This window comes from Dipodomys spectabilis, unplaced genomic scaffold (genome assembly GCF_019054845.1).
Source record: "Dipodomys spectabilis isolate Male_0828 unplaced genomic scaffold, ASM1905484v1 ptg000066l, whole genome shotgun sequence".
NCBI lineage: Eukaryota > Metazoa > Chordata > Mammalia > Rodentia > Heteromyidae > Dipodomys > Dipodomys spectabilis.
In genome coordinates, this window is record NW_024870743.1 from 8,647,267 (window position 1) to 8,668,659 (window position 21,393).

General features: G+C 40.3%; 1 protein-coding gene across 1 annotated transcript in view; it reads left to right on the forward strand.

Moving 5' to 3' along the window:
* The first annotated feature begins 10,072 nt into the window (after positions 1 to 10,072).
* Positions 10,073 to 21,393, forward strand: part of Ddx1 (DEAD-box helicase 1) — a 30,360-nt gene continuing 19,039 nt past the window's right edge. The window contains exons 1-9 of the mRNA XM_042680770.1: positions 10,073 to 10,145; positions 13,042 to 13,093; positions 13,348 to 13,411; positions 14,075 to 14,104; positions 14,675 to 14,771; positions 16,413 to 16,460; positions 20,241 to 20,324; positions 20,498 to 20,581; positions 21,056 to 21,132. Of these exons, the coding sequence (XP_042536704.1) occupies positions 10,130 to 10,145; positions 13,042 to 13,093; positions 13,348 to 13,411; positions 14,075 to 14,104; positions 14,675 to 14,771; positions 16,413 to 16,460; positions 20,241 to 20,324; positions 20,498 to 20,581; positions 21,056 to 21,132 (552 nt within the window). The 5' untranslated portion in view covers positions 10,073 to 10,129. The remainder of the gene's footprint in view (positions 10,146 to 13,041; positions 13,094 to 13,347; positions 13,412 to 14,074; positions 14,105 to 14,674; positions 14,772 to 16,412; positions 16,461 to 20,240; positions 20,325 to 20,497; positions 20,582 to 21,055; positions 21,133 to 21,393) is intronic.

Consider the following 21,393-nt stretch of genomic DNA (forward strand, 5'->3'; position numbering starts at 1 on the left):
CGTGTGCCAGTACTAAGGCCTGAACTCAGGGCTTCAAGCTCATGCTTGACTTGATCCCTCAAGACTGGAGCTCTATTATTTGAGCCCTAAGTCTACTTCTGACTGTTTGTTTATTGGTCATAAGAGTTTCACTCACTTTGCTGCTGAGGCTGGCTTTGAACCATGATGCTCAGATCTCAGCCTTTCGAGTGACTAGGTGTGAGCCAACAAAGCCTGGATTATCCCTTTGTTTTTAACACTGTGATTCTGTTTCTTGCTAGCACTCTTAGTGTTCATGGAAGTTTTGCATGACATGTTCTCTAACAAATTGCCTGCCCCCCCCAAAAAAAACACTTGGAACCTAGCAGAGGGGTAGTAAGAGGGAGGGCATTCTCCCCAACTTTGCCCAAACAAGTGAAACAGCTTACACACACCACAGACCAAAGAGCATATCCACAGGACTCCAAAGAGAGATGATTGGCAGAGTCCAAAGGAATTAGCTTTGCTTGCCAATATGTACTAGACACTTCTGGGGCTCTCTAGAAATATTTTGTAGGGGGTCTAACCAATGAATGAGAATTCTGTGTCACCAACTGGGAGTGAGGTCAGAGAAATTACAGTGTTTCAGATTACACTGACTACTAGTCATGTCCACAAACGTGGGGATGCCTAGGGAGTCTCAAATAACACCAATAATTCAAAACTTCAAAGGGTAGCTACAAAACCAAAATACTGTAATTCTTTGTGGACAGAGACAATGGCTTTTTAATCGCTGTAAATTCAGCTGGAGGGTAAATGCTGAACAAATTTGTATTGCCTCTATGATTTATTCATGGCAAGGTTGATGCTGTTATAGATTACCCTGTTGCTTAAAGAGATGGTGATCTTTAAAATAAATTCTTTCCTCTTGGAAAAATAATATACACTTACTGGACATCCTCTCAATAAACAGACCCTTTGTGAGCTGGTTTGTTTTCTTCTCTTGTAGCGAAATTATAATCAAGTCCTTTCATTTATTCTTGACTTTATTTTCTTTACTAGCCAAAAAACAAACATTTAATGGAACTGAAGAATAATTAAACTGTTTTGATTCTGTAAGATATTGAGTGAAAATGTAGAAGTTATTAAAAACATGTAAATCAGACCCATTCCTCTATGTGAGAGAGCTACATTATTAAACATTAAGAATTAAAAACTACTGGAGAAAGAATTATTAAATGTTGCTCAGCAATATTTGTTTTAGCTCAACTAGTTTTGAGCTTAACTAATATGAAGCTCTTAAAATATTTTGTAGAGTCTAAATTGTCACATCCTGATATAGACATGAGATAAATGATTTTCAGGAAAGAAACTTCCCAACCTAATTAAGTCATAAAGGAGCTGACTAAAAGAAAAACTGAGAGCTGGGTGCCGGTGGCTCACACCTGTAATCCTAGCTAATCAAAAAGCTGAGATCTAAGGATCACAGTTCAAAGCCAGCCAGGGCAGGAAAGTCTGTGAGACTCTTATCTCCAATTAACCACCAGAAAAACCAAAGTGGAGCTGTGACTCAAAGTAGTAGAGTGCTACCCTTGAGCAAAAGAGCTTAGGGATAGCACCTAGCCCCTGAGTTCAAGCCCCACTAATGACAAGCCACATTACTGACTAGTCAGTGTAAAAGAAGACAGTCTGGAGGAGATGAGTGGGAAGGGGAGAGCAGAAGGAGGAAAATGGAGGATAAAGAGAATGAAAGTATGATCTAGATAAAGATAGCATAATGAAGCCCACTCACTACTCTTTGGGACAGGAATGGAGGAGAAAGAGAGGTAAGGAAATATAACAGGAGAGTGAACTTGCTTGCTCCATGTCCATCTATGGGTTGTCACAATGAACCATCCTATTGCTAGTAATATATGCTAACAAAAAATGAATGAATAAATACGAAGGAAAATGAAAGGCCTTTCAGCAAAGATACAGATCTTACCAAACTTGTCATTATACTGTATTAAATATAACCATCATTATGCTAAAAATTGCTTTACAATTTCTGTATGTTGAACCCCAAAGATAAAAGATAAAACTCGATTGTTCTCCAGTCGGTACACATTTTCAGTGTTATTTCTTCAGTTGAATGTCTGCAATCTGCCTGCTCCTTCTCCTCCTCCTAGAGTCAGAAAGGCCTTAGTTTGAGTCACAGCTCTGTTGCTGACTAGTTGGCCTTGCACAAAGTATTTGGTCTGTTTTAGCTCTCTAATCTAAAACATAGTCTGACAAGGGTCTTGGTGGTTAGTAGGCATGTGCTTTACCATGTCCCCAGTGCTCCCCCTCCCCCTGCTATTTTTCAGGTAGGGGCTTGTATTTTCATCCAGGCTGGCTGCATATGACTACTGTCTATATCTTCCATTCAGGTAGGATGAAGCCACTCACCACCATACCTGGCTTATTAGTTAAGATTGGAGTCTCACTAACTTTTTGCCTATGTTAGCCCCAAACCTTGATCCTCCTAATTTCTGCCTCTGGAATAGCTATAATTACAAACATGCACTGCCATGCTTGGCTGAAAGATTCTTACATGAACCCAAATTGGCCAGAATCCTCTGAGTTACCGTCTTAGCTGGGCCCTAACCATGGACTACAAAAAGCCACAGTCTCTGAACACAAATGACTTCATCCATCCTCCATCCCTTTCTCAAAGGCAGAGTTGCTTTTTCAAGTTTCAGACTTGCTTTTTTACTTATGGTAGAGTGTACTTTGCAGAGATGACCATGTGCTCAGTTTCTTATAGAGAGTGCTGTTTCTTCTAGTCATGATTCACAGGTCCAGAAATCAAAGGGTGGGGGTAGGAGTGGCCTTATTATGGCCAATGGACCATTGGCAAAGTTATCACTTCCTGTCCTTACAATGTTATGCTTTGCTACTCTCAAAGTCTTTGTTCAAAGAGAAGAATGTCTCCACCAGGAGGCTCAGTGACTTCACTGAATGGCGAGTTGAGACCATTTGGTCCCTTTGGGATCTTCATTTCTCTGAACCAACTGGCAAAGAAGGGGCTTACTACTCCAGTTGGCATAATTGATCCCGGATACCAATGGATAATTGGTTTGCTACTCAGCAATGGAGGCGAGGAAGAATAACTCTGGAATGCAGGTTTCCCCTCAAAATTGACCTGACTTTTGTTACTATCTCAATTAATAGAGTGAAGAGGAAATAATACTGCTTGGGTTTTTGAAGTTTTCACATAAAGGCCATTGCCCTTGAGATACTCAACTTCAGAATACAAATACCACGCTGTGTAAAAACCCAGGCCATGTGAGATGCCACGAATGCTAAATTAGCCACAGCAGGGGCTCATCAACATGAATATCAGGTGCAATAAGTAAACCACCAAATCTTCTAAAGACTCCAGCCCCAGCCTTTGAGTTACTGAATAGCTGGGAATTATGGAACAGCTAGAAGCCATGCTGAATGCTCTGTATCCACAGAATCTATGAATTTAAAAAAATAAGGAATTCTTAAACCATGATATTTTCAGGGAATTTATTTGCAACCATGGAAACTGGAACATCACACTACAGAACTACTTGAAGCAGCACTTGTTAGATCCCACTCTTTTTTTAAATAAGTTTATTGTGAAAATACTGTACAGAGGGGTTACAGTTATATGAGCAAGGTAATGAGTCCATTTCCTATCGAGCATTGTTACCTCCTCCTTCGTTTTCTCCCTATCATCCTATCCCTCCCACCTCCTCAACTACACCCCCACCCCCACCCGCACCCCCACCTAAATTGTAAAGTTCGTTTTTCGACATAGCCTCTTGTACATCTCATTGTTGCAATGGGTCCACCTGTATCCCTATTTAAACATTTTGTTTTTTCCCTTCCCCTCCCCAAATTATACCAACATCAAATACAGTGAAAACAGGGGTTATACCATGGGGGGAGGGTTGAATCCCATTCTTACCATTGCAACCGTATGCAACTGTGCATTTCTGTATTCAAATGTATTGTCTCCAGGCATTTCAAGAAATTATTTACCATCTTGTGTGTGTGCTATATATATATATAGAGAGAGAGAGAGAGACAGAGACAGAGACAGAGACAGACAGAGACAGAGACAGAGAGAGACAGAGAAAGAGGGGGGGCACTTAGGCATTGCGCCTTTGTGTTATATCCTCTTTCGGTCTCACTGTGTGTGAGTATCTAGGATTCTGTATAATTTATTATATCCCAGTGCATTTTAGCTCTACCTTCTGCATATCAGAGGGAACATACTCTATTTCTCTCTCTGAACTTGGCTTACTTCACTTAATATGATTTGTTCTAATTCCATCCATTTCATTGCAAATAACATTATTTTAGTCTTTCTAATGACTGTGTAAAATTCCATTGTGTAGAGGTACCACATTTTTTGGATCCACTCATCTACTGCAGCACATCAGAGCTGTTTCTGTATCTTGGCTATTGTGAATAGTGCAGCAATGAACATGGATGTACTTTATCATGTCATGGATCATGTCTTTATCATAACCTGGCTCATATATATATATATATATATATATTTCTGGTTGTGGAGCCTCTGGGCACTGTCCCTCAGCTCTTCAGTTCAAGGCTAGCACTCTACCACTTGAGCCACAGTGCCACTTCTGGCTTTTTCTGCTTATGTGGTGCTGAGGAATTGAACCCAGGGCCTCAGGCATATGAGGCACACACTCTACCACTAATCCACCTTCCCAGCCCCTGTATTTGTTTTTTTGAGGAACCTTCAGGATTCTCTCTGTCCAGAGCCATTGTACTAGTTCACATTCCCATCAACAGTGCAGTAGGGCTCCTTCCCCGCTCCCCCACTTCCATGCCAACATTGGTTGTTTTTCAAATTCACAATGTTGGCCAATCCAACTGGGGTGAGGTGGAACCTCGGAGTTGTTCTGATTTGCATTTCCTTTATGGCTAGGGATGATGAGCATTTCCTCATGTGTTTCTTCACCATTCTTACCTCTTCTTCTGAGAAGTCTCTCCTTAAACTCCCTTGCCCATTTAATGATTGGTTTATTAATTTGGGGAAGGGCTAGTTTCTTGAGCTCCTTGTAAATGTATATTTTAGGCCTTTGTCTGCTATTTTGCTGGTAAAGATTTTTCTCCCAATTTGTTGGCTGTCTTTCTAGTTTAGTAACTATGCCCTTAGCTGTGCAGAAACTTTTTATTTTGATGTAGTCCCAGTTGTCAAGTCTCTCTCCTATCTGTTGTGCCTCTGGGACTCTTGTCAAGAATTTTCTACCTGTACTTATAAATTCTAATATTGGAGATAAGAGTCTTAATAGACTTTCCTGCCTGGAATGGCTTTGAACCATGATCCTCAAATCTCATCCTCCTGTGTAGCTAGGATTACCAGCATGGGCCACCAGCACCAGATGACCATCCTTTTTATTGCTCCTCTTTGGGGGTCAAGGGGTTAAATTCAGGGCCTCACACTTGCTACGCAGGCACTGCATCACTGAGATGCACTTCCAGCCCTGTTTGTGCTTGTTACTTTTGAGGTAGAGTTTTGCTTTTTACCCAAAGCATGCCTGAATTACAATCCTCCTATTTAGATTTTCCACTGTTTCTGGAAGGATAGCTGAATACTATCAAATCTAGCTTTCCTCTCTTGAGAAAGAGTCTCTCAAACTCTTCTGAACAGGCTGGCCAGGAGCCATGGTCCTCCAAATCTCAGTCTCCCCTGCCCCACTGTGCCCAGCTATGGGCTGAGACAGTCTCTTGGGAACTTTTCTGTCCTGGCTAGCCTTGAACTGCAATCCTCTCTCTCTCAGCCTCTCACATGGCTAAGATGAAAGGACTGAGCCACAGTCCCCTAGCACATCTCCTTTCTAATATAGCACATTGTCTTGTTTCAAGCTGCTAAGGAGTCATAAGCTTCATTCATAAGAAAGCCTGTGTGATCAGTGTGACAGAGAGAAAGCAAACGCTGTGGATAAGGAGAGAGAGTAGGAGGCTGGGGAAGCAAGTCTGCTCTGAGTACGGTGTAAAATGGCTGTGCTTCAAGTGATACAGCTTGGGGATCCTGGCAGATTCTGGACTGCTATATTCAGAGTATTTGTTAGGCCCACTGCTGTTCTTAAACACACACTACCTCCAGGCCATGTTCTCTTTCTAAGACTTCAAATGTAGCACCATTTCTCCAAGTCACCAGCATTGCTCACAGGGGCCGATGTGAGTGCCCAAAATGGCAGGCATGGGCCAGAGAGCCGCGGCCACGCCTGCCAGCCAGTCAGCACTCACACATCAATCATGTCCCTGCCTGGCTTGCTTATAATGAGAGCAACCGTTAGTGGAGATCTCTTTTTCTGTTTTACAGTCCCTCAGAAGCTCCTCCAGGCTGCTCTTTGTCTTCCTCCTTCCATATATCTGCAGGGAAGGACTTCGTGGCCACTTCTTCGGGGGATGCGGAGCTATAGATCTCTGAATTTATGTCTGGTCGTCAGGTCCCCTTCTGATTTCTGCACCATAAGGTGAAAGCCAGGGCAGTGAGAATGATGTTGCATTCTAATAGATCTGAACCAGCTTCGGACAGATTCTTCTGACAAAAAATGTAACATTCAATGATGGTTGCACAGCTCAGAGGCTATGAGAAATCCAAGGGAGGAAACAAAGAGGACGTCTACATATGAGCCCCCTCACTCCCAAATTGCTATCAAAAGTCAGGTAAACTGTGAATGGCAGGGAAAGCTAAACCAACAAATTGAACGCCAAGAACGGCTAGCCTAGAAACGGCTAGCCTAGTAAGATGTATCCCAGAGGATGCTACATGAACATAACACTTCCTGAAATGGAGGGGTTTCTGTTCGCTACATGAACACAAGAGGGGATCTTTTAGGTAGCCAGTCTCTAAGTTGGCCCTGAGGATCCTTGACTGCCACTCATGTCTCTGTGTGTGTAAAGGCACCTTCCACACTGAATGGTCCTGTGTGGCCAATAAGAGACTGCAGTGGTACCGCTGCACTACTTCAGTGGCTATGTAATAAAATGTACTTTTCATGCTGTTTTGTTCTCTTGGATTGCTTGCTTTGGAAAGGAAGGGGGTGAGACAAGGCTCCAACTGATGTATTAGGCACATATAATGTCAGTGTTAACACTGAAGAGCCCAGCAAGAAGTGCAGGCGAAGAGCTGTGGCTCCTGTTAACTGATGGCCCTACTGTGTGTGTGTGGTTTGCCTTTAAAAGACGATGCTCCAGCTGGAGCTAAACCTTAGAAAGATGGGAATACCCACCAGCAGCTTCACTACCACTGTAGGAGGGATCAGAAAGCTGCCCAGCTAAGCAGCTCCTCAATATCTATTTCACAGAACTTGGGTATTGTTTTAAGTTACTAGACTTGAGATTTGTTTCATTAGCAATACTTACCCAGTGGGGGATATGAAGTCAGATCAATTCTGACTTTGTTAGAAAAGTCAAAGAGAGATACTTTCGTGTGTGTGTGTGTGTGTGTGTGTGTGTGTGTGTGTGTGTGTGTGTGTGTGTGTGTGTAGGCGCGCATGCATGCACTATTACTGTTGCTTGAACTCAGGACCTAATGAGTGTTCATTTTTTTTTTTTCATTTGTGGCTGATGCTCTACAACTCAAACCACTCCTTCCTTTCTGGCTTTTTGCTGGTTAACTGAAGATAAGAGTCTTACAGACATTTCTGCCTGGGCTGGCTTCAAATTCAATAATCAGATCTTAGCCTCCTGAATAACTAGGATTAGGGATAGGAGCCACCAGCACCCAACTAAGAGATGTTTTTTTTTAATCTCATGTAAGAAATTTTAAATTATGGCTGGTGTTGAAGGCTAGAATCCTAGCTGCTCAAAGGGCTGAGGGCTGGAGTATCAGTCTGGGCAGAAAGACTGGAAGCCAGTCTGGGCAGAAGTATCAGTCTGGGCAGAAAGACTGGAAGCCAGTCTGAGCAGAAAAGTCCCTAAGATTACATTACTAGTGAACCAGAAAAATGCCAGGCTAAAGCTGTAACTCAAGTGGTAGAGCACCAGCCAGGAGCAAGAAAAGCTGAGCAAGAGTACCACTCACAGGAGAGAAATGTTCTCAGACTTCCCAGCCCAGACAAGATGCCAGCTGAATGCGATTGAATGAGTGACCCTAGGAATGCCCACAGGTGCAGAAGAACTGGCCAGTTGAGTCTTGAATAACCTCTTTGGCATCTAAATAACTGGTTGTATCAAGCCACCAGTACATTTTAGCTGGTTGTTATATTGAATATATAACCAAAACTCATAAGGGAAAGCTATTCCAGTGAAAGTGAACACTGAAGAATATACATAGTAGCATGAGACAATCTGGATTGCTGGAAAGTAAAATGTATGCAAGAGAGTAGCAGGTGATAGATGAGTCAGCAGGAAGCTGGACATGGAGGATCTGACACATGCCATTACAAGGAGGATAAGTTTGAAAGCCAGAACAAAAAAGGGACAGGGCGGGGCTGGGAAGGTGGCTCAGTGGTACAGCGCTTGCCTTGCATGCCTTAGGCCCTGGGTTCGATTCCTCAGCACCACATCAGCAAAAAGAAAAAAGCCGGAAGTGGCGCTGTGACTCAAGTGGTAGAGTGCTAACCTTGAGCTGAAGAGCTGAGGGACAGCGCCCAGGCCCAGAGTTCAGGCCCCACGACCGGACCCCCCAAAAAAACAACAACAACAAAAAAAAGGGACAGGGCTTTTTGATGCAAGGTCTGATCAATGTGGGGTTCAAGATCCACAATAGGCATTTCTGAGTCCTTTGCTCTCCATCGCATAGATCTGAGGGCACATATAATGGGCAGCATTAGGAGGAGAGAAGATTGCTGTCACTTATGTAGAATGATCACTGGGGTTTGCTTCTAACTAGTGTTACCGTGGTTTGAATTCAGGTCAAATTAATGTGTGTGTGTGTGTGTGTGTGTGTGCATTTGTGCATGCACAAGTGCTAGGTCTGAGCTCAGGGTCTCATGCTTTTGTTCAGGTTTTGCCCACAGCATCAACATCTTTTGTACTGAAATAACTTCTCTTTTTTGCTGCTTCCTTCCACTTGGTAGCTAAAATCTTCAAGAATGAGGCAGCTTGCTTTAGGTGTTTGCAGGTGATAGGAATAGAAGCTAGGGAGGCAGTTGATGTTAACAAAAGAGCAAAGCAGACAACTTGCTTTGCTTTCTATTTCCTGCATTCTCTATATTCACATTCTTTCTTGTATATGGTACATTTCATTTTTTTTTTTTTTTTTTTTTACTGTGAGGCAATGGCTATTTAATAATCATTTTGGTGGTGCTTTCTCTACTCAGGCCAAATGTCTTCCTTGGAGCCACGATAGTTGTTTCTTGCTCTTTTCCAGATCATTTGAACTTATTCTCTGAATAATTCATTACACAAGTGTTTCATCTCCTTTCTATTCTGTCCTTCATAGCATCAGGTTGGACATCAAGCAAGAGAACATTTAAAGTAGCTTAATTCAGTGAGGCATTCTCAAGCCTTAAGTTGTCTAGTTGTGGACAGACCTGGGCTGTTAACTCTGCATCTTCATGAAGAACCTACTCGTCTATGTTTTGTTACAATAGCCTTAGTGTGAACCTTTTATCTTCCTGGATCATTGCGAACTTTCCAGGAATTGTGTCAATATTTCAGAAGGAAGAAACTTCATCCTGGTCAAAATTTTACCTTTCTCAACAAAATCAGTCATCAAACCCTGTGGGTATTAGGCGCTCCTTAGTCTTGGTTCTGTGGGCAATAAATTCAGTATTTTCTCTCCAAGTCAGTCAGAGGCCACAAGGTTCTGTTTATCAGTGTGAAGCTGGGGAACTGAGTCAGGCAGCTGTTTTATAGTCTATGGTTGGACAGTACTGATCAAAGATCTGCTTTATTAACAGGAAAAAAGATAATCCCCACAGCATGATCTAAATAAATGGCAATTTAAGGACTTGCTAGCAGGGTGTTGGCTTCTTATGGAAGGTAATGCTCTGCTGCTCTGGGTCTGAGCTGTCCAGTCAGGATAAACCAAATGTAGAGCAGTCAGGACGGATCTTTTCTTCCCTCGGAACCATTCTCTTGGGGCCGAGTTCCTGCCCGGACTACGAACGCCGCAGGCCCGGGGCCGGAAGTGCGCGGTGCCCTTTCCCTTAGGCAGGGAGGGAGCGGGTGGCCCCGCGGAGGACGGGCGACGATGGCGGCCTTCTCCGGTGCGTAGGTGGACGCTGGGGGGTGGTGTGGGCGGCTCGCTGCGCGCCGGGCCCAGGGGGAGGTGCTGGGGAGGTCTAGGCCGAGGGGCGCTGTCGGCGGCGGCGTGGGGGCCCCGCGCTGCAGGGTCCGGGGCGGCCTCGTAGGAGGCGGCGCGGCGCGGCCGGGTCCCGCCCGGGCCTTCCTGGCCCCGCCGGCCGTCCCGCCCGTCTGTCCTCACGCCGCTTTGTCCAGATTCGCGGCCACAACGAGGCGGCGGCGGGCGGTGCCGCGGACGCCGGGCCTCCTGCAGGGCCGCCGACCCGGGCCTCCTGCAGGGCCGCCGACGTGGCCGGGCCTCCTGCAGGGCCGCCGACCCCGGGCCTCCTGCAGGGCCGCCGACGTGGCCGGGCCGCGGCCCCGGGAGCCTGGTTCCGTCCTCCGCCGCCCGGTCAGGGCGTGGGAACGGCGGAGGGGGCGGGGCCCCTCGGCATAGGGTCACATCGCCTGTCCAGTTGTTGCTGTTTTTAAGACCCTTCCAAGCATAAGAAGTCTCAAGCATAAACCTTTCTGTTCGTTGTTGAGCACCGCTAGATCAGTATACAGTGAGACGTTGGCGCTCTAGGGAAAGCTGTGTCCCCTCACGTCCACGTTCGCCCTCAGTATCACTTTTTAAATTAGTTGTGAATTTATTTGGCGTGGGTTACCCTCTTATTTCCAAACGGGATTTGACGGAAGGTTAATCCAATCCAGATGTCGGCTGTCGTTTTTCTGTCTTGCTCCGGCCTGTTCCTTTATGCATCTACTTTTACAAAGATCCAGTTGGTATTCAATGTATGAAATAGGAGCCAGATGCCAGTAGCCCACACCTGTAGTCCTAGCTACTCTGGAGGCTGAGACCTGAGGATCATGGTTGGAAGCCAATTCCGGCAGGAAAGTTCATGAAAGTCTTCAGTTAAGCCAGCCAAAAGCCAGAAGTGGAGATGTGGCTTAAATGGTTGAGTGCCAGCCTTGAGGGAAAAGAACTAAGGGACATAGTTCAAGCCCCAGGACTGGCACAAATGTATAAAGATAGAGATGATCTATGAATGATAGGTTTATATAACAGGAAATACATGAGTTAGATATACTTTTTTTTGTTTTGACCTTTTAAAATGACTTAAATTGTTAACAATGTGTTTTTCAGTTTTCTCCAATAAGAATATTAAAAATTCATAATCTCCAGTCGCATTAGAATAGTTCTGACTGTTAAGTGTCTTGATAGTAAAAGTCTGGAGAAAATCTACTCAAAGTGGTTGCTATTTTTCTCTTCCCAACTCTTAGGGAAGACAGTATTAAACCTAAGAGTTTTAGAGTAGTTCCAGGCTGGTTTGTAGGTGCACATCTTTGGGGAATCATACACAGATTTTTGGGAATGTTGGGATAAAAGGCTGGAAGAAAAGCCAGATGCCAGTGGCTCATGCCTGTATTGCTAGCTACTTAGGAGACTGAGATCTGAGGATCATTGTTTGAAGCTAGCCCTGGCAAAGTCCATGAAACTCTGATCTCCAAATAACTAGCAAAAAGCTGAAAATAGAGATGTGACTTAATTGGTAGAGTGGTAGACTTGAGTGAAAAAACTAAGGGAGAATGCTCAGGCTCTGAGTTTAAGCCCCAGAACACACACCAGAAAAGGACTGGAAGAGTCTGTGATAGGATAAAAATAAAGATAAAAAGAATTGAAGAACATAATAGTCCTATTTTCCCCCCTTAACCATTAGAAGCATGATTTCAAAGAAAATCTGCACAGCACATGACCATAATAGGACAGGAAATTAGCTGGAATTTGCTGAAAGGAATCTTGTTTTCTGCTTGTATGTTATCAGTCTCAGCTTATAACTAAAGTATCAGTACACTCTAAATGGCGTAATTCTTAGAAAGATCTCTCTGGCTATATAAATTTAGAGCGTGATAAACAGATTATCCTGAGGGAGATTTAGTTAGAAAAACTTCTTTTTTTTTAATTTGGAAAATGGTGGTTCTCCACCCGATACAAAGGAAAAACTACTTTTGTAAAGGTTATAGTCATATTGTGGATTTGCTTTTTCACAAACTAACAAGAATTACAGAATTTCAGAGTTGATTATTTCTAGGGCTTGGATATTTGTTAACAGGGATATATACTTTTATAATGAAGTTATAGGTTGGATCTATAAATGTAGACTGAAGATAAGGATGACTTCTCATCTTGAAGGGAATTTTAATCTAGTTAACTACTGGAAGTATAATTACCCTCTGTTTTATTTGAGAAATGATACAGTAACAAAATCTAGTCAGGAATAACCCATTGTATTCGTTTAAAACTATCCTTAATGTAGAGTTATTTAAATACATGAACATTTAAGAGCTGATCTTTGACATCTCTTAATTGCTTAAGTTTTCACTACCAGCTCCTTCATTTAACCAGAATTATGATTATGGCTGCCAGTTTTCTCAGATTCTTCTCATATTCTTAAGAGTTCAGTTGTCAAGATATGCCACATAATCCCTAAAAGAATAGAGATTCTGGCTAGAACCCTAATTCCATGAGGCTTTTTAGTAGCCCAGTAGTTAGTTGGTAAACAAATACTGATGGCTTCTCTGTGGTAAGATATAACTGTATACAATACAAATTACATTATTCTCTAATCTTTCTGTAGCCCTACAAGTTTGGTAATTTAAGCCCCATTATGTAGGGCAAACAAATTTATGGACTTGCCTAAGGTCTCTTGATAGGAATTGAGAGCTTAGAGACAAGCCTCTTTTCCAAAACTTAATACGTTACAGCAGTGCCACACTGGGTAGGTCCAATAGAAAAGCCGCATGAAAGTCATCTTAAGAGCAGGATGGTTTATAGTAAGCTTAATATAAATGTTTTGTAAAATTTCTATTTATTTTCAGAGATGGGTGTTATGCCTGAGATTGCTCAAGCAGTGGAAGAAATGGACTGGCTGTAAGTACACAGAACTTAAGTGATATTTTATAACTTGAGTGGTGATTTAATGAAAAATATTTTTTAGTGGGATAAATGAAACTCAGTTTTTCTGGTGATTCTTTAGATGATGGAATGCTTTCTTTGAACTTCGTTTCTAGGCGGAAAAACACTAGTTTATTTTCCAAATGAAGATCTCTTTTAGGTTTATAATATAATGATTTAATCAGCTTGTGACTTTTTTTACTAAAATTTTCTCAATGCAATTCTTTCAGTCTTCCAACTGATATCCAGGCCGAATCTATCCCATTAATCCTAGGAGGAGGTGATGTGTTGATGGTATGTTTGTATTGACTGAGGTGGCTGGGAGCTGGGATGGTGTGTATGGTCTACTGTAAGAACACCCGTACAATTAAAAATGGTATTTTTGCCAGAATAATTTTTAAACTCACCAACATTTATGAGATAGTGAATAGGAGTGCAGGATATGACCCTGGAATAGTTTAGGTAGATAGTAGCATAAAATAACTATACCTGGGTAGGAGAGAGTAACTTTTGATAAAATCGCAAACAGTTTGGGGCCCTTCTCGAATCTCATTAAAAAGTTTGGGAAATTGTTTGTAGTGGGGGTATGCAGTAGATGTGTTGCATGGTTAGAATTATGTTTTTGTGAACACTAATTTGGTAGCAGATTATAGTAGCTCTATGAGTTAGATACTATTTGGATAGATATTGATTGATCAGATACTGTTTGGATACTCTGAGAATTAAATTATGAGGGCTTCCATTTGACTGCTGGAAAAAGGGAAGGGAAAGCAGATCTTACAGGGTTTGAGAGAAATGACATGATTGGCAAGGGTGACTGAGGAAGTCTGGGTAATCGTGAGGCACTGTGAAAATAAAGGTAGCTACTGGTCACATGTTACGGATTTTTACATGGTATGCTGATTTGATATCTTGCATTGATAATTTATAAGCTCTAAAAATTTCCCCCTTATTCAGGCTGCAGAAACAGGAAGTGGAAAAACTGGTGTAAGTAGTACATTTAAATTTGGTTAAGCACTGAATTTTAAGGAGTTTTTCAACACTAGCTTTTATTTTGGATTAGTTAGTAAAACAATCACCTCCAAATGTAATATACATCACACACATACATATATTCTTGTGGCTAGCAAATTATAAAGCCCTACAAAAGAACAAAAATAAGAACATAATTATAAATGGGTCCTGGAGGAAGAGTTACAATATCTTTAGTGTTTATACTCACTTCAGAATGTTAATGGATTGGTCTTTTTATAAAGAGATCACAGAATGTTAATCTACTGTAGTTTATTACTAGAAAAACAGTTTATCAGACTGGATAATACTTTTCCTCAGGCTCATTCTGCAAGTCCTCATTTATTAAGGCCCTCAGCTGGCTTATATTTCCTTTTTCTGTCAACTCTTGGTTATCTTAGTGATGTTTTGGGTTTGAGCAAATGAAATGTGGGGCAGCAATCTGAAATACATGTAATTATTTCATGTGCATACGTAATTTCAGTTTATGTTGGTTACGATCTTTAACATTTGAATACTAATATAGAAAACGTATTTCTCTGATAGGCTTTCAGTATTCCAGTTATCCAGATAGTTTATGAAACTCTGAAAGACCAACAGGAAGGTAAAAAAGGAAAAACAACAATTAAAACTGGAGCTTCAGGTAAGTTTTATACATTGATACTTCCTTTTGTATAAATCAGTTATTCTCTGTGGTATTTAGAAATGTGACATTTAAGTGGGGTTGTCTTGTCTTGTTTTTTTAAAAAACAATTTCTGCACTGTGCTACTGGACTTAGGTACCCTGGAAACCAAATACGCAAAATGTCATTTAGAGCCTAAAATATAGGTAGTGCTACTGTTGAGAAAATACTGCATTTTGGAAAATACATTTAGTTGTCTTTGCATTTTTATTAACTTTTCATACATAATATTAAAGATGAATTGGCATATTTCGCAAAGGAAGTATTAGGGAAGGATTTTATGAATAATTTATGTAGAAAAACTTGATGGTGAGAAACATAGCTGCACACTGGTAAAAGAGGCAAACCTTTTCTTTTAGGACGGGAATTGAGGAGTGGGGTCTAGGAAGTTAAAATGTAAAATGTGAAGTCACGTTTTATTTTTAGCCCTGTTTATACAGTGGTTGGTTTTCTCTAGGTTTCTCAGCCTGTCAATACCATAAATGACCTTTTCTTAATTTCCTCATCTTTAAATGAGGTTATTTTGTTAGATGTTTTCTCGTTTATTTTATTCTTTAACCTTTTTAAGTTTTAACAGAATTGTTCAGTATTTTGACATTACTTTTCTCATGATACAAAGCAGGATGGTGACCAAACAGCAAGCATAAGTAGAGTCATTCGGCATGTCGACATTTTTTTCAATTTGCAAGAGTGTCATAGTTCATAGAATTCGTAAATGAATTCTGAAACAATAGTATTAGACTAAACTACAAATAGTTTCAGAACTTGTAACAACCATATGCCATCATTATGAGAGACACAGGAGGATAACCAGAGGGTGATGGTCCAGTGAGACAGACATTTATTTAAAAGGTGAGGATGATTGTGATACCACTGAACAGAGCTGGAGCAAATAGTGGTTTTACAGAGCAGGGCCAGAGCAGATGGAAATAATCTAGGTGATTATTAGCTTAAGTACTTGCTAAAGTCTAGATTAAGCCAGCAATAGGAGATCCTCAAGAAAAATACTTCTCTTTTGTACAAAGTGTTTAAGCAGATAATGATGTCTGTTGATCAGAAATGATTTTAGAAGGGTTTCTGCTTTAGTCAAGAAGTTGTGTACAATTGTTTGGTTATTCACAGCCTATTAAGATGAATCAGGAAAGGAAAACATCAATCTTTATGAAGAGTGGCAGAGGGGTGGGGAGAAGGAAATATGTAACTTTTGAATGTAATAGTGAATTAAGATAAAGGACTTACTGTTGTCCAGTTCTTTCCCAATGATTAAAGTCAACTGGCTTACTTACCTAGACTTCATTTTTTATTACTGACCTAGAAGTAGGGCAAAGGTCCATGTCTTCCAGGGCCAATGGCACAAAGCAGTAGAAGAAAGTTGGTGGTTGTCCTTGTAGGCCAGTGATTAGTCCCCTTGAGAGCTTTAGACTTGCCTTTAGTGGAAAATAGCTCATTTCATTTTATATCCCAAATACTGTATAAAACCTTATTAATCTAGAGGAATTAAGGCATCATAAAATATTATAAAATATGTTTATAGAGCATTTTAGTTTTATGTTTGTATGGAACTTTTTTTGGTAACTTTTTAAAAATCTTAATATATTTAGTGCTCAACAAATGGCAGATGAACCCATATGATAGAGGGTCTGCTTTTGGTAAGTATATGGATTTTATTCACTCATTTATAATTCATAAACTTTTTGCTTGAAAAACGGGTGCAAATACTAAGAAAATTAGGGGAAAATATGGCATTTTAGTTTGTCAAATGCTAGAATACAGCCACTGTAGTTCAACAGTATAGTGCAGAAATAAGAAGAGATGTGGAAAATAGTGGAGGTAAATTCAGGATACATGAGAAATGAATATGCAGGGGAAAATAGCATTTTAGTGGAGAAAAAGTAATAATTTATTCAGGAAAAGTGTTGGCACAATTGATGATCCATCTGGAGCAATATAAAATTGACTTCAGTCCCATTATGATTAGAAATAAATTTCACATAAACTTAAGATTTAAATTATATACGTGTGTGTGCATGTACATGCATGCATATATAAGTGTATAAAATTTTAAGTTGAGAAAATCACTTATACAGTTTGGTAAGATACAAACTTTCCTAAACCAAATAGGAAACTCCAAAATTGTAAAAGAGAAGATAGATCTATTTGTTTTTATTTTTATAATTTTAATTTTAGTTTTATAATTATTTAGTTTTATAATTTTAGTTTTATTTTTATAATTATTTTAGTTTTAGTTTTATAATTATTGATATTAAGTGTCCAAATTAATGGTATTTAATGGTGATATTTCCATAGGTGCATATGTTATATATCGATTGTGTCCATCCCTTTATTCTTCTTTTAACTGTCCCTTCTCCTCCTAGCATATTTGGGATTTTGGGTGGTGGCAGAATTTTTGTTTTGAGACAGTCTCAATATGTAGCTCTGGTTGTCCTTGAATTTATAATCCTGTGCCTCACAGCGTCTAGCTGATAAAGGTATATTTGCATATTTATTTATTTATTTATTTTTGGTGGCACTAAGGTTTGGACTCAGGGCTTGCAGTTATTTAGCAGAGCTCTACCCACACCTCTAGTCATTTCCCCCTTTTTTTCTTTTAAATTTTATTTTCTTGTAAAGATGTTGTACAGAGAGGTTCCAGTTACATCAGTAAGGTAATGACTACATTTCTTGTTGGGCATTTGAATAGAGTTTGCCTGGGCTAGCCTGGACTGAAATTCTATTTATTCTTCTCACATAGCTGGGATGACAGATACATGCCACTGAGTTGAGCTTTTTATTGGTTGATTTAGGGGGTCTTGTGAATTTTTCCCCAGGCTGGCTTCAGACAACAGTTCTGTTTTCAGTCTCTTGGGTAACTAGGATTACCAATGTGAGCTGTCATGCCTTGCTATAAGGATTCTTTATGTAAATAGCAGATAATAGTCTAGTAAGAAGCAAATAATAAAATAGGTAAAGGTATTAACAGGCAGTTGAGAGAGAAGAAATTAATAGTCACTAAATATGCAAGGATCATACAGATAGTAGGAAATGAACATTAAAGTGAGCACAATGACAGAGGATCATGCCTGTAATCCCAGCTACTCAGGAGGCCTAGATCTGAGGATTATGATTCAAAGCCAGTTTTACAGACAGATTCATGAGGCTCTTATCTCTAACCATCAAAAAGCAAGAAGTGGACTATGGCTCATTGTGGTAGAGTGCCATTTGTGAATGAACAAGTCGAATTAGAGTGCAAACCCCCAGAACCAGCATGCATATACAATTAATAACTGTAAAGCTAGGCTCTAGTGGCTCATGCCTGTAATCCTAGATACTGAGGAGGCTGAGATCTGAGGATTGTGGTTCAAAGCCAAGCCCAGGCAGGAAAGTCTGTGAGACTCTTGTCTCCAATAAACTACTCAGAAGAAGCCGCAGGTGGCACTGTGGCTTAAGAGAGGCTTAGGGACAGAGTACAGGACCTGAGTTCAAGCTCAAGTTCCAGGACTGGCAAAAAAAAAAGAAAGAAAAAAACTCAGAAAAAAAAGTTAAAGTGAGAACATGACTTAGATCAAGATACATGGTTCCCTAAATAAATGGACATATTAAATTGTAACTCTTGTACAGCCATTCAGAGTAATTTAAAATATGAATTAGTAGTCCTAAGTAGTATAAAAAAGATATTAAGAAATTTTCTCTAGATCCCTCTGATTAGAACAAATATGAAGTGTGCTCCACTTAGAATTTTCTTGAAAGCAGTTTGACTTACCTACTAAAATTTTAAAAATTCATTACTGTAGGATCTAGCTCATTAGAATAAAAGCAGCTGTACAAAGTTATGTACAAGCTGGGAAGGTGGCTCAGTGGTAGAGCGCTTGCCTTACATGCTCAAGGCCCTGGGTTCGATTCCTCAGCACCACATAAACAGAAAAAAAAAAGCCGGAAGTGGCGCTGTGGCACAAGTGGTAGAGTGCTAGCCTTGAGCTGAAGAGCTGAGGGACAGTGCCCAGGCCGAGTTCAGGCCCCACAACTCGACCCAAAAAAAAAAAAGTTGTATGTACAAGACATTTTGTTGCACCAGCACTTGTAATGAAGAAGTCAATACAAATAAGTTTTATTGATCAGAGGGTGATTTAACTAACATTAGAACTGTTATATAACCATCATGAAGAATGAGTAAGGACTAGAGTTGTGGAAATGTCACCAGGTGTTGGTGAATGAGAAAAGTATTCATGTGAATGTAAGGTCAGCCTACTTGCACTAATAACTCCAAACAAAATCTGCTATTCTTTACCATAGGGTATCTAATTTATATAAAAGCTTAGTTTGTATATATGCAGGAAGACTTTTGACTATAAGAATTTTAAGGATTCATCTCTGCTAGTGAACTGTTTTAAAAGTTCTGAGTTTTATGTAAGTCATTTCCACAAGCCCATGCTTTTTCTTCTTGATACTTGAATGACTTCATCTTAGTTAGACAAGTGAACATGTGCGATGCGGTGTTAATTTGAAGGTGCTATATCCAGGTGCTGAATATGAGGTGCAGATGTGAACTAGGGCAGTAGTTAGGTTTATTTCTAGTGCAGACATCACAGTGACCCACTGGCTTATTACATAGAAACTTAGCTTATGGAGTTCAGTATTAGCCAATAATAGATATATGTTAGTTGATGTGCTTTCTCCTACTTTGCCATTATGATTTCTGGATCTGTGAATTGGGAACAAGCCAAAATAGTTCCTATAACATTTTAGTATAGTGGTCATTTAAGCTTTAAGTATAAAGTCAACAATGGGAACAGTAATGAACAGGTACGGTGCTGTCCTTGGTACCAGGTTCTTTGAACAGCCTAGAGAATGGCTGTCTAAACACATTCATGTTGGTGGGGCAGCTACTACTAGTGCAAGTCAGGTTAGGAGCTATGTTGGTTCTTTCTGGATTTGATACAGTAAAACTTTGTCCTTGTTAACAGATATCAATATAGAACTTTTGTTTGTATATGTGTATATTCCTGTCCTGGGCTTGAATTTAAGGTCTGGGCACTGTTCCTGAGTTTTTGTGCTTAAGGCTAGTGCTCCTCTACCATTTGAGACGCAGCTCCACTTTGCAGCTTTTTGCATAATTGGAGATAAGAATCTCAGACTTTCCTGCTTAGGCTAGCTTCAAACTATGATCCTTAGATCTCAGTCTCCTGAACAGTTTAGGATTATAGGTATGACCCACTGATGCCTGGCCTAGCCCTCAGCGTTTTTAAGGACAGTTGGGATGAATAAGGGCAATGATTTTTAAGGACAGTACTGTTGTCACTCAGGAATCAGCAAGCCTCAAATTCTAGAACATTGTAATAGCAGATTTGTTTTCAGAGTGAATTGTATTTATTTCAGAGTATGTGACTTAAAACTTGTACTGACATGATTTGTCTGCTTTTTCTCAAATCCAGCAATTGGGTCGGATGGTCTTTGTTGTCAAAGCAGAGAAGTAAAGGAATGGCATGGGTGCAGAGCTACCAAAGGATTAATGAAAGGTGTGGAACCACATTTATAAAAACTTTAGAGACTATCTGTGTATGAACATACCTTAAATACCTAGAGTACTTATGTTCATTATTTGGTACATACAAATGATAATTCAGAAGCTGCGTGGTATATGAATCATGTGTATAAAATATGTAAAACTTAGAGTATTTTGCCCCTATAGGGAAACACTACTATGAAGTGTCCTGTCACGACCAAGGTTTGTGCAGAGTTGGGTGGTCTACCATGCAGGCCTCTTTAGACCTAGGTAAGTGTTTTCGAAGTAACTGAATTGATGTGTATTTGTGGAATGTTAATGTTTTATTAGCTTGGAAAACATAAACTTTATGTTTTAGAGACAGAGAAATAATATTTATTAGTGCTTTTGCCCTGTTCCAAAAAAAAGATTATAAGTAACTTGTTAAAACACAAATATGTATTTGAACATTATGAAAGTAGGGAGAATAAGGTTTAAGAATACGAAATCAGGGTAAGGTAGCATTAGTTCCAGACAGCATCTTGGAGATATGTCAGAGTATTGTGATTTTCCTTCTGGATTTCTTAGAGGCCATAGCAAAGAGGTAGGCTGTGTAGTGTCCCTAGTGTTGCTGATCTCCCTCAGCTGAAAATGCTTTGGATGTTTCAGAATTTAGAAACTTACCTATGGTTTCTTAAAATCACTTCTTTTACATGGCTTGTAACTTTCTATGTGTGCCTACTACATAAACTCTTTTAAATCTAGGTACTGACAAATTTGGATTTGGATTTGGTGGTACAGGAAAGAAATCCCATAATAAACAGTTCGATAATTACGGAGAGGTAAGCCATGATGTTACCTGATTTAAATTGCGTTAATAAGTTTTCTCATTTGATCACTTCTGACATGACTGAGGATATAGAAATGATTCTTTAAAAAAATAGATTTTCTGGCCGGGCGCTGGTGGCTCACGCCTGTAATCCTAGCTACTCAGGAGGCTGACATCTGAGGATCGAGGTTCAAAGCCAGCCCGGGCAGGAGAGACTGTGAGACTCCTATCTCCAATAAACCACCAGAAAACTGGAAGTGGCGCTGTAGCTCAA